Source organism: Phaethon aethereus (genome assembly GCF_964289735.1).
Source record: "Phaethon aethereus genome assembly, chromosome: 5".
Lineage (NCBI taxonomy): Eukaryota > Metazoa > Chordata > Aves > Phaethontiformes > Phaethontidae > Phaethon > Phaethon aethereus.
The window spans coordinates 18,028,920-18,042,154 of NC_138579.1; the positions used below are offsets into that span (position 1 = coordinate 18,028,920).

At 37.2% G+C, this 13,235-nt stretch overlaps 2 protein-coding genes across 2 annotated transcripts in view; one reads left to right on the forward strand and one right to left on the reverse strand.

The window, feature by feature from the left end:
• Positions 1 to 228: 228 nt before the first annotated feature.
• On the forward strand, positions 229 to 7,609 carry SERPINA10 (serpin family A member 10; the record flags this gene model as incomplete). Its single annotated transcript, XM_082000379.1, is given in 7 exon segments — positions 229 to 255; positions 259 to 283; positions 286 to 287; positions 3,781 to 4,519; positions 6,010 to 6,283; positions 6,979 to 7,126; positions 7,418 to 7,609. Coding segments are annotated over 7 exon segments (1,407 nt in total).
• A 2,598-nt stretch (positions 7,610 to 10,207) lies between these two features.
• Positions 10,208 to 13,235, reverse strand: part of PPP4R4 (protein phosphatase 4 regulatory subunit 4) — a gene marked incomplete at both ends in the record, with an annotated part of 70,457 nt that continues 67,429 nt past the window's right edge. The window contains one exon of the mRNA XM_081999943.1: positions 10,208 to 10,232. Coding sequence (XP_081856069.1) covers positions 10,208 to 10,232 — 25 coding nt within the window. The remainder of the gene's footprint in view (positions 10,233 to 13,235) is intronic.

Consider the following 13,235-nt stretch of genomic DNA (forward strand, 5'->3'; position numbering starts at 1 on the left):
GCCCGTTCTCTGTGACTGAATACGATCAAAAGCAAAATTTTCCAATCCCTGTCTCTATGCTAGAGCTGGCTCTGCAGTGTCCAAGGATACCTCTTTGAAGCAGGGATAATTCCGAGGGGAAAGGACCTCCGTCTTTGCTGCCAGGGCAGGCACAGCACTGTGGCAGGAACAGCACCTCAGTGCCTATGTGACTTCCCACAAAAGTGGGTCACTACGTAAGGAGCAGAAATGCCTTGCAGTTATTGTAATAGCTCTTAACAGCACCGCTTGCAATCCCTCAGGGGAGAGTAAGTACCCTAACCCTGCAGAAGTGGCTGGTGCACCAGCTGGCCCACAAGGCAGCAGCTGAAATCAAGTCCTATCCAGTCCTGCAGAATGCAGACATTGGGAATCTCACTGAAAATAAAGCAGGAGTTAACGGGAAAGAAAAATAAAGAAGAAATATTCACAACCACAGTGATGCATATTTTACTCTGTTCCCTGGCTACCATGCACTGGAGAGGAGGCATAACATTCAGGGAGTTCACTGCCTCCCCATTAAGTCACTACAGCCCACCTGTGTTGCACCAAGTACAGAACGTGACCTATTATCTCAAAAGAAAATAGCACACCACCTGACTGCCAAAAGCACCCTGTGACTTGGGACCCAAATGTCTCAGTACTCACATCAACATACCTTTTCAGGACTAACTCCCACAGCCTTAATCAGGAAAGAATGAAATTCAGCTGAACTCTGAATAAACGGCAATCACATAAAACCAGCTTTCCCATATGCCAAATCACAAATGATACAATGACCGTAATTTGCTGTTACAGATCCTTAACTTAAAAGGAGTAGTTAATAGTTGCCATGTGTTTTCTAGGTTGCTGAATCACTTACTACTTTAATGATGGGCCATATAATCCATCTTCTCATCTCATTTATCCATTTGCGTGCCACTGCTATACAAAAAGGATTCTGTGCAGGCACGGTGGTCTTGAACATCCTGTTTAATTTACAATGGGAAAATGCGCCTCCAAAGATTATAGCCATTCCAGATTTTTCCATAAGGTGCAATTCAACACTGCTGTATGGGAGAGAAATTAATGTATTGCTTTGATGGAAAAATGAATGATAAGCATATTTGCATTTTATGTTTGAAAAGTGCATTTGCATGTGCAAATTTACACGAGCAATGTCTGATGCTAAAGTTTGCCTGAGGATTTCTGTAAGATTGTCCAGTTCTCTCCAAACATTCTGTTGGACAGATGTGAGACCCTGTATTAACTTTGCTCAGAAATCACAAATGTGTAAAATACTGTATTTTTAAGCACAGAACAACCGTTTCATCCTTGTACTATTTGACATTGAAGCATGGTATTTTCAGGGACGAGATGGCACTGACAAACCTGCTTCAGCATTTGCTGGACAGTGCAGTATAAAAGAACAGGGAATCCTACGGCATGTGATCAGGCGAATGATCTGAATGGAATAATACACAACCTACAGCAGAAGGATGAAAAGTAAAATGAAATTGTGAAAGACAAGCATTCCTCACAGTGACACTGTATTTTCAGTCCTGGGCCCCATAATCTTTTCAGGGCTTGGTAAGTATGGGCTGTAACACAGAAATTTCACATCAGCTTACCAGAAACAACAGTTTACACCAGGCTCTCACCAGCAGTACATCAGCAGCTGCAACACCTTGCTCTGCACAGAGACTGAGGTTAGAACTTCAGCCTTGCTCTCTTGCTGAGCTAGAGGCTGGCCCTCTTGATGCAGCCATGTATTAAGACGTTAACCCCAGGGATTCAAACACAGTAGCCCTAATGTTTCCTTGACCACTGCTGAGTACATTGCATACAAAACTTGGTATGTCTTAACAATATTTATGTAGGCTTTCACAGAACTTTGACCTTCTTTTTGGGGTTGCTTTTGGCAGTGGAGTGTCGATCAGGTTCGCTGGCAAAAATTTCCTACGTATAAATCTTTCCTGTTTCTCCAGGGTCACATCAGTAGAGTCCTTCACATTTGTGGAAATGCTTCACCTATTGCTTCTATACTAAGCTGCAGATGTTTTATCGATACTAAAAATGAACTAGATAGAAGGTTTTTTATACTTGTCAGGGGAGTATCTGAAGCCCAGCTCCACAACAATCTATGAACGCAACGTATCAAGGGAAGAGTTGACCGGGCAAGAGGTACAATTACAGATACCATTAAAATCTGCAGTGTGTCTCATTTTTTCCCCAAATGAACTTTTCTGTAAGTAAGTGAACCAAAGAGCAAGATAAACTATAAAAGCACTTAACTCCGGGTTTTTCTAAGCACATCAATCTTTCAATAATAGTCAGTATCCCTGAAAGAATATTTTCTTGACAAAGAGCTACTGGTGCCACATTAACATTAGGATCTTTGTTTTCCTTCACATATGTGAAAATAGCTCACCTTGACTAAATGTCATTACTGGTGTAGCTCCCGGTTATGCTATGGTTACACAAGACCGTGTTTTTCACTTGGTTAGATGAATGAATGGGTCAAAGTCCCATAGGCACAGATTCTGCCTGCCTTAGACCAGCTTTGTGCCATTTATATGTCAGTGGAGTTAATCCTGATTTATTCTGATGAGTTTGCCTTAAAGCAGTCTCTTAAGGAGAGACTAGTTTCATCCCATTTTGATTTTCTACATAACCAGATAAATACATCCTTCTAAAAAAAATTCAACAAGGCCTAAGTTAGATGGCAAAAGTCTGTGTTTTGAAGTTTGTAAAAGTAATTTGCAGCATAGAACTCCAACATTCTCTGAGTCACATCTGAAATACTTAAAAAATATTCATGTAAATAAATATTTTTCTGCATGGTTCTTGGAAGTTACCATTTCTGAAACAAAACCTAGTGGCTGTAGTTTGATTTTTGTGTTTAACGTACAGGTACTTAAGTGTCTGTTTTAAAAAGACAAGTTTTAATATTATGTTCTCTAACTCTCAAAACCAGGTTGTTTTCTGGGTTGGCATTTATCATTCTAGAAAATCAGATACTTTTTGTGCTTCTCAAGTGGTTTTTTTTTTCCCTAGAGAGCTTGTTGATACAGCATGCCACTAATATAAAATATGTAAGGTTACAAATATTAAGGGTCAACGTTTCTACGGAAGGGATGGTAACTGTCAGGCCACTACTGTCATCCAGGAAAAGATGGATCCTGTAAGAATGGCAATCATGATTAAGGTACATACCATGGAGAACACAATCCACCTGCCAGTGACAATGAAGTGCAGAAAGGGAGCTACAGGTCTCCCAGCTCTCAATAGGTTGCCATCTGAATTTTCTAGGATTAGTCTGTGTCAGAGCTCTCCAGGGAAAATGCCATTTCCACCACCGGCTGGCCAGAGTTCTCGTGATTATAGATGACATCAGTTTCACAAGAGCGAAAGCTGCCACACAGGTCCAACAAGGCAATTTTTCATCTTTGAGCTGCATATTGTACTTAAAATCTGAATTTTATTTGGTAAAGAAATTATGAGTTAGCAGGAGAAAATCAGTGAAATACTTCTGACAGGAACCACTAATACTAGGAGATCATGTCATTTCTTCTGGATTCACTTAATGATGTTGCAAATGACTCTCTTTCACTATCTAAATTAGAACTTTCAGATAGGAACCAGATCTTAGAGTGCATGCACTGAAGACGCAGAAAGACCACCTTGCTACATCTGTGACCTTTTGCATCGTGAATAGAACAACAAACTAAAAGTCATTGTGTTGCCTGTTTTTTTTTTTTCTTCCTCAATTTTCTTTACTAGAAAAAAAAGAGCTCATTACTGGATGTCAATATGAAAGCAGGAATTTACCTACTTCTCTTAAGTGAAATATGTGTTGAAATCAGCAAGGCTGGCATCAAACCTAAAATTCCAAAGAAGGAAAAAGAGAATATTTTCTTGGAAAGAAATAAAAATGTCACTATTTCTGAAGACTGGCATTATCCTAAAAATATCTCTAAGCCTTTTGAAGAGCGAGGTCTCGAGGAGTTCACTCTTTACAACTTCACTGAAAAAACTGCGAATTTTGGATTTAACCTCTACAGAAAAATTGCAATGACACATGATCACAACGTAATCATCTCTCCCCTTTCCATATCAGCTCTCATGTCTGCATATATGCTGGCAGCCAAAGGGGAAACACACAGACAAATAGTAAAAGGTCTAAACCTCCAAGCTTTGAAGGACAGAGTGGGTTGCCATCATCTACCAGCTTTGTTCAAACAACTGAAAGATAACATCACAATGAATGAAGAACTTCTCCTTGTGCAAGGTACTCTTTCTTTTATCCAAAAGGACTTCAGACTCAAGGAGTCTTTCCTCAATATATCTAAGCAGTACTTTGATATGGAATTCCTGAGAGTGGACTTTCAAAACTTCACCCAGGCAAAATTTGTCATAAATCAAAATATTAACAAAAGGACCAAAGGAAAAATTCCTGAGCTTTTTGAAGAGCTTGACCGCCATAATAAACTGGTACTTGTGGACTACATTGTCTTTAAAGGTAACTGTTGTTTTTCTATTTCAAAATGATTATTTATTAGAAGAAACAGGACTCTGACTTTATCTACTTTAGGGGAAGTTTAAATGAATTCAGATGTCCTGTCTTCTCTACATCTCTGCCTAGATTTACTTTCTTCTATCAGGTTTATTTAATAGTAAATGATTTTTCATGATAGGGAACTGCAATTCTTCTATGCTTTCTTCCATACAACAGATTCTCAAAGAGAACAAAAAGTCCTGCATCAAACTCTCTCAATCCATCTCTGAGCGATCCCTCTTTATGACTAAAAAAGATGCTTAATTTTTACTCACCAATTAAAATAAAAATCACGGAGAGTTTTTTAAATGCTGAACACTGGCCATAAAAGCATTGAATAATTTTACACAGTACACAAAATCATGAAAAGAAAAATAATTTCTCTATTTCAGTCCAGAATTTTTTTCCCAAGAGGAACCAAAGCAACAAAGTACCCCATTATATTACCTTACAGGGTGAGGGAAAGAAATAGTTGTGATGGACAGAGACTGTGCTGTGGAGAGGTCCTCTACTGCCAAATATCTTATGCTCCTTTCCCTGCTGTTGGGGTCTTTCTGACCACTGGCTGAGAAGATAGATAAGGGACTCCAAAAGGAGGTCCCAGCAATGACAAGCCATAGCCCACCCTTTACTCTGAAACAGCCATACAGAAGCCAGAGACACCTGGTTAGGTAAAAAGCAAAGACAAGGAGCTAAAGCGATGAAGGGGGCGAGAGGAATGCTGTGCATAGAACCCACAGTCACAGCCACTACTCCAGCCCACAGCACTCAGCAGATGCCATCCACAGAAACCCCACTAAAATGCATGCAAACATGAGAACAAAGAAAATTACCCTCAGCCATAAAGCCTCCTGATGGACTACGTTTATTCTTTCATATTTACAAATGTGCAGTTTGTCCAGTGCCAAGGTTACTTTCCCTGGCAGAAAATCAGACAAAAAGAGATAAATGTCTGCGGCTACATTTGAAAGAATGCTAGACATCAGAATCATTAGTATAGAAGAGGTCACATTCCAGTACACCTTACAAGTCAGTGCACTGTTGAATCCCCATCCAAAAGATTGTGTAATTAATTTAAAAATAGGATGTTGAACAGCTGGTAGAGAATTTCAGAGAAGGTAGCATGTTAATAAAAGATGGATGCTCGCATGGCATTCAATAAACAAAAAGGCTATCGGTTCTGAACTTGACTGGCAACTAATCAGCCTCAGAAAAAGATTTCTCTTCTTTGCCTGCAAGTGAAAGAGTTTATTTTGTGGATTATTTCTTTTTCCTGCTGTAAAAAATTTAAAGCATATACACTAAATATCCTGCAATTGCCATCCATTTAACCCAGACACAACTGACATCCACTGCAACTAGATACAAAAATATCCTATACTTTTTTTTAATGGTTTCTGAACATTTTTCTGAACAAGTCTGAATGCACATAATTATTTAATTTCTTTCCTCAGGCAAGTGGGTCTATCCATTTAATTCCAAATTCACAGAAATGGAGACCTTCCACATAAACAAATACAGAAGTGTACAGGTACCCATGATGTTCAAGTCAGATAAAGTTAATTCAACTTTTGATGAGAACTTAAGATGCACTGTGATAAAGCTACCCTACAAAGGGAAAGCCCACATGCTGATTGTCATCCCAGAGAAGGAGGGAGATTACATTTCACTTGAAGACCATTTGACTACAGAGCTTGTGGAATTCTGGCTTGGACAGATGAAGACCAGGTATTGCTTTGACATACATTGGCCTTAATGTCTTTTATGTCTTGCAGCAAAGCAACAAAGCACAACAAAGATTAGCTGCTCTTCCTAGCCCCTTTAACATGCTGGTGTCTCTGTTGCATTAGGTAGACAGAGTAGAGGTCCTCTAATGGCCTACCCACAGCCCAAGTGGCATGTGAAACCTCGTGCTCTGAGGTGACAAGTCTGTGGCTCATCTCAGTTAGAAATATCCTTCTCTCTGAGGGCATAGTCAATCTAGTCTAAGTTCTTCCTTAGGCCTTCTGTCTCCCTAAATTCAGCACTTCCAGGCAAAGCGCACAATAAATCTAGACACACAGTATATATATGAAACATTTCCTACCAGTGGAAACCCAGAATAATGGGTAAATTTGAATATGAGAATGCAAACCCAAATTATTCCTGTGAAATGTGATTCTTGAAGTGACAGTTCTTTTCACTGGTCAAAAGGAAGTGCTGGTGGAAGTATTTTATATAGAGAAGGAAATGATTTCTAGCATCTTTGGCAATCAACAAGTCAGAGATGATATTCCAACAACCTAAATTCCAATAGAGACTGTGTAGTTTTTGACCCTTCTTTTTCTGTGCAAAGCTCAATTCTTGAGTAGCATGCACTTCAGCAGCCAAGTGATCTACTACATAGTCCAAGTTTGCATTGAACTTTTTTTTTTTTTAAACAGAAAAGTGGATATTTCATTTCCAAAGTTCAAACTAGAGCAAAAATACAAAATTAAGAAATTGCTTCATGCTCTTGGAATTAAAAATCTCTTTACACGTATGGCAGATCTTAGTCATCTCACAGATCAAGGATATGTAGCAGTTTCACAGGTAAGCCTTCTAGAATTATTTGCTATTCGGATTATAATAGTGTATAATTGGCCTAGCCAAGCGACTATGTCATGTACACTTATGTAAATATTTAACAGATAAAATCACAGTGATTTTCAGTTTGGTATAAACTATTTCACTTTTGGGAAGTACGACGGCACTCTGCAGCACTTTCTTCCCTTCCTCTTGATCATAAAACTATTTCATGTTGATTCTCAGCAGTTAACTCTCTTGTGTTATTCTGTTAACATTTACTTCTGTCACATACATTATTTCTACATTGCATTTCAGGTTGTCCAAAAGGCAGTAATTGAAGTGGATGAAGAAGGAACTGAGGCCACAGCTGCTAGTGGGTCAGAAATAACTGCATTCACAGTGCCTCCTGTCATCAAAGTGGACCGACCATTCCTTTTTATGATTTTTGAAGAAACCTTTAAAACATTACTGTTTATTGGCAGGGTGGTTGATCCAACAGAAATGTGAATAAAGGTAACAGTTTCTATTCTGGGGTATGTAAGAGGCTTTATTTCTATTTTATTAATTTACATTAGAATAAAAAGACAGTGAAATATGAAAATGTGAAAACTTGTTTTGTCTCTCCACCTAGGAGCAGGTCATCCTATTAATAGATTTATTAATGCCCAAGTAACAAGCTAAATTCACTAAGGCACAAAGTGGCAAAAACATGTCTTCTAAAAGCTACCATGCAAATTAAAAAAAACCCAAAGAACTGAACTTTCAAAATTCAACATTTTAGTGATCTGTCTGAATGAAAACCAGAGATTCGTATGCGAAAATATTCAGGAAGCTCATTCCCAAACACTGCAGCTTGATAGTCCTCCATGTTATCTTCTGTTGTGATGAGACTTAAGAGCCTACTGACCTCAGTGTTAGCAGAATTTCACCACTTACAGAAACATAAACAGGATGAAGCCCTAAAAGAGAATTTTATTTTATCACTGTAGAAATTGCGCTGAGTCTATCATAAAGTCTGCATCATCTGGGAGTGTGACTTCTTTATTCAGAGTATCAAATCACCTAATTTTCTCAGGTTACATGATGTGCCTGCTTTTAAAGTATTATTTGTATTAAAGACAAAATAATTCTGAAAAATAACTTAGGTATCAGGGTGAACTATGTAACAGGACTCTACGCCTGAACTAAGACAGACTTTGGTAGGAAAAACATACCTCCATAAAAGTGGAATAAATCTATTCACAGAGTTGATCCTAAAATCCAAAAGGTGTTGCCAAAATTAATCAGTTAAAAATGACAGACAAATGACCGCTAATAAGAAACAAAAGACAGACTGTATACAGAACTCATTACATGCTTATTAAGGGAAAAAATAGCTTGGATTCAAGTTTCTGAACTTACTGGCTGTTCTGCATTGCTCTAGCAAGGGCATCTCAGGGTCAAGCACAGTTTTGAGTCCTGTTCGGCAGCTGGGTACTGCTGATCTGAGTTTGGTCCCTGGCAGAAGTCAGACTGAGAACAGACTGAGCAGCCTCCTGTGGTCCATGGGAGAGCAGCTGTAGCTGGCATGTTGAGTTAGTTGTCCCTGGGGAACTGGGAGTATCTGTTTTCATTAATGAGATAAAAGCAGAACCTAGGGGGAGCCAGTATAGGTCGTCTGTATATCTGTATCAATACTGCATTTTAAACATCATAATACTTGAAGAAGCTTTTAAAGAAATCTGTGATTTACAAGATCCTACATCAGGCTGCAGTACAAACTGAAAACTTGAGTGTTTCCACAGAATTCAAACAATGTCTGTGACTAAAGACAGAGAATACACCTAAACCCAACTGCAGTGTAAGAAGCTTAAGAACTCAGACTGTAAAACACTGCTAAATCCAAAGACACATTTTGTACTCCACACAAGACAGCATACATCTACCATTATTACTATTTAAAATAAATACCTTCTATAGGTAAATGCTTTTATTTATTTTAGTTATAAAAGATGCCCTGAGAATTTTTTTTCAAGAACATGCATGTACAGAATTGTCCTAGCTTTTATTCTGAGTAAATCATCACTCATATTTTTACATTATAAAAAGTAACCACACACGCATATGCATTCACAAATCAGATCATCTTTATCATACACCAATAGATTTTAAAAAACACATATTTCTGATATCAATATATTTATGCTGCTTTCATTTTGAAATAGAGAAGCTGACAATAGCTTCATAGACTCTCTCTCAAGTATTGGCATAAATAGAACTTTTTAAAATAGAATTGCATGTTTTTCCACAGACAAATTTTGATAGAAACATTAGCATTAAGACAAACAAATGCAGATGACATCACTGAAGCACGATAGTTTGCTATAGCAGCTGATTAAAAACTAGATTCATCATTAGAAATTATTCAAGTGAAAATACAATCTGAAATACTAAAAATTAAAACAAGTATTTATACAACAAAACTTATGAAATAAAAGTTTTTTTGTATCGTCTGGAAACATATATTTTTAGATTGCTTTGAAACTTACACAGGAATTTATGAATTGTACTGAGGACTTGTAAAAACATTACCTCCAAATTCACAGCACAATGCTACTGAAGTTTATGTTTTCTATAGACTGATCAATGGTTCTGGACTTTGGTCTTAAATTAGGTTTGAAGTTTCTTTAAAATGTGGGATTACTTTTTCATATTCATAACAATTCCTTCTATTTCTTACATAAAACATGGGTGCTAATAATTGCTAAAATTTTAAATAAGCCAATTAAGTAACGGATATGCACATTCTAAATCCAAGAATTTGAACTACAAAGGCATAACTGAAGAAAACAAAATCCTCCCTTTAGCTGCAGCAGTTAAGAGCGCATAGCTGGAGTTATATTTCATAACATTTCACTACAACGTTAGAATTCTGCAACCATTACATTACTTATCAGAACATATTTTACAGCTTGGGATTTCATTTAAAAGAGAAAAAGTTTTAACATTGCAAGATGCCTTTTATTCATTCCAGGCATTAGAGAGTCCCATCTGCTGCTTCCACCTTATTGCACCAGAAAGTTGCTTCCACCAGTCTCTGGTTCACTTCTTTTTCTGTCAGAAGATCTACGAGTTTGATTTTCTGTTTTTCCTTCATATAAAAGAAGAAACACACAAAATACATTGTTGCTATATTATTAAAAAATGTAACATAAGAAACTGCTATTGCATGTGACATTTTGATATAACTCTTAGTTGCTGTACTTAAAAAAATTACTACTTGCCCTACTGCACCCACTGAAAAAGCCATATGGACACATTTGGAGGGTATTCTTCACAAGAAGGGTGTATTACTCCTTTAAGTTTTCTACAGAAGGTCATGTAGAGTTCCCTCTAAGTGAGACAGTTAAGGTAGTACAAGCAGCCTACTCATGGCTACAAATGCCATGATAAAATCTATAGAAAGCAGAGACAGGGAGAGAGAGAACCTTAGAGCTCTTTATAGAGTTTTTTCTAGGTCTTCTGTTGACCACAATATCATCTGGGCAATTTCTGCATTTTTTATTGTCTTAACTTTTTAATCTTTAAATACACTGTTCTCCAACTTCACAGAGCTATAGATATGTCAAATAACAACTGTTTGTAATGGTCAGAAATATTTTGAAGAACAGTGCTTAACTTTTAGAACTCTGTGGAAATACTAATTTGTACCAATATTTTACAGTGTCATTTACAAACAATGCAAGATACTGTTCTGTTTCACCCTTTTTAAAATAGCTGATGGAACCTATCATGGTAACATGTCAGGATACCTACTAGCTTCATTTTAGAAATGGGACCCAAATCACATGCCAGTCCCACTGGACCTCAGAACTCTTACCATCTTAAACGGCAGGATGAAAACATGGTTAGAAGCTCTAAGTAACCAACTCAAAGTGTAGTAGGTCAGTAGCAGAACTACTTCATATTGTGCTCAACTTCCTAAGCAATGGTATGACTGGATGAAAGACACTAAGATACTTATGCATTTAATTGTTACAACATGGTCACACACCAACGCAGCTGTCTTAAAGGTCAGTTACGGACATCTTATAAAATCCTGGTATGAATTTACTATTAGGAAATTTATTTCTATGCAACAGTAAATCTACACCCGCTTTTTACAAGATGGAAAATCTGTACCCTTGATTCTTGAAGTAAGTTTTAATTGAAAGTGAAATAAAATGGGGGTTGTTCAGACTGGAGAAGAGAAGGCTCCAGGGAGACCTTATTGCAGCCTTGCAGTACCTAAAGGGGGCCTATAAGAAAAATGGGGACAGACTTTTTAGCAGGGCCTGTAGCTATAGGACAAGGGGGAATGGTTTTAAACTGAAAGAGGGTAGATTCAGACTAGATATAAGGAAGAAATTTTTTACAATGAGGGTGGTGAGACACTGCAACAGGTTGCCCAGCAAGATGGTAGATGCCTCATCCCTGTAAACATTCAAGGTCAGCTTGGATGAGGCTCTGAGCAACCTGATCTAGTGGACGATGTCCCTGCTCCTTGCAGGGCGGGTTGGACTAGATGACCTTAAAGGTTCCCTTCCAACCCAAAGATTCTATGAAAATCAGGCACTATCTGTATGTCTATAGGCAAGATGCAAAATTCTTAAATGCTGTTTCTGAAGTTGGATATTTTTATTGATGAATCTATAAAGTTCTGGAAAATAGTTTTAACTGACTGCATACTGAAATCAGTCTTATTACAGTGATGTAAACTCAAACAAAACAGCAAGTCCTGTCCTAAAAAAAAATATCTTAATCTCACAGAAATGAAAACATTTAAAAGAAGATAATAAGGCTACACAGCATAATCATACAAGATTGGGCTACTTGGTGGAACACAGTGTTTATGAATCAATTCAATTTCTGCGCTAGGATGATTCATGATCTAATGGGCAACTCTTCAACAAAAAGTCAGAAAAGCATATCTGCTCTGCATATCTCTCATATAAGGTCTCTTGTGGGATGAAATACTCAACCAGTGCTCTTTGTGATTCTTTCCTATTTCATAAGGTGCTTAAAATCAGGTACTCCTCTCTTTTGGGATTCCACCATTAAGTTATACAGGTGCATCTTCAGTGTAATTATTGCATTTTCTATTGACTGAGTATTACCTAAGGTCTAGTAAATGACACCAAAGCTAATGGTCATTTTCTTGTCACCTGCTTGTGAGGATCAGGATTGACTGAGATTTTCTTTTTCTTGCATCTCCATGATTTTTAAAATGAGGGAATATTTTAATTGGCACACACATCTCTGAAATAGGACAAACAAAATGTTTGAACTCATGAATATGGTAAACGAAGACCTCAGTTCTTCACCTAAGTACCTTTGGGTGTTGAAAAGTTCCTGGAACAACATGAATATATGAAATCAGAAATTATTCATTCCTGTAAACTGCACTATATTGTCGAAAGTGAACACTTGCCAAGATTCAGTAGAGCCGTTTTATAGAAAAGATTACACTTAAGCAATTAAATAATATTTTGTCCAGACATAAATCCCTCTGAACTCAGAATCATTAATTATCTGTTGATATTTTAGTTATTAAGCTGCCCAATCTTCCACTCTTCACAACCATACATAATTACATAGAAAAAGAAACATTAGAAGTTACCTTACTCACATTGCAGAAGCAATACACTAAAAGCTAGGACTTGCCAGAATTAAGATGGTCAGTGCAATACTTAACTAGCACATAGGTAAATTTACATGATGATATAGTCTAAATATATACTCAAATATTATTTTCTCACAAGTCTCCTGCCTTAGTGAGTGCATAGATTGAGACACTCATTCATGAGCATCTGTTCAATTGCAACTCTTTTTGTACAATTTTCAAATTCTTCTCTCAGTAAAAGTAATTTCTGTCAACTGCTCATATATATTTTGGATATTAAATTTTTCCATCATTCAAGTCAGACAATGTTTCCTTGCAACTGAGTTTTTTGTATTTTAGTATGTGTACATGTAGCACCAGGACTGACTTTCTGAACAAAAGAAAGATAAAAGATGTAAAACTAAATATATCTGCGATCACCAAGGATATGCATATGAATGCATTTACTGCCAACCACCCCTAGATCTGTATCTCTTACTATCTCCTTATTGA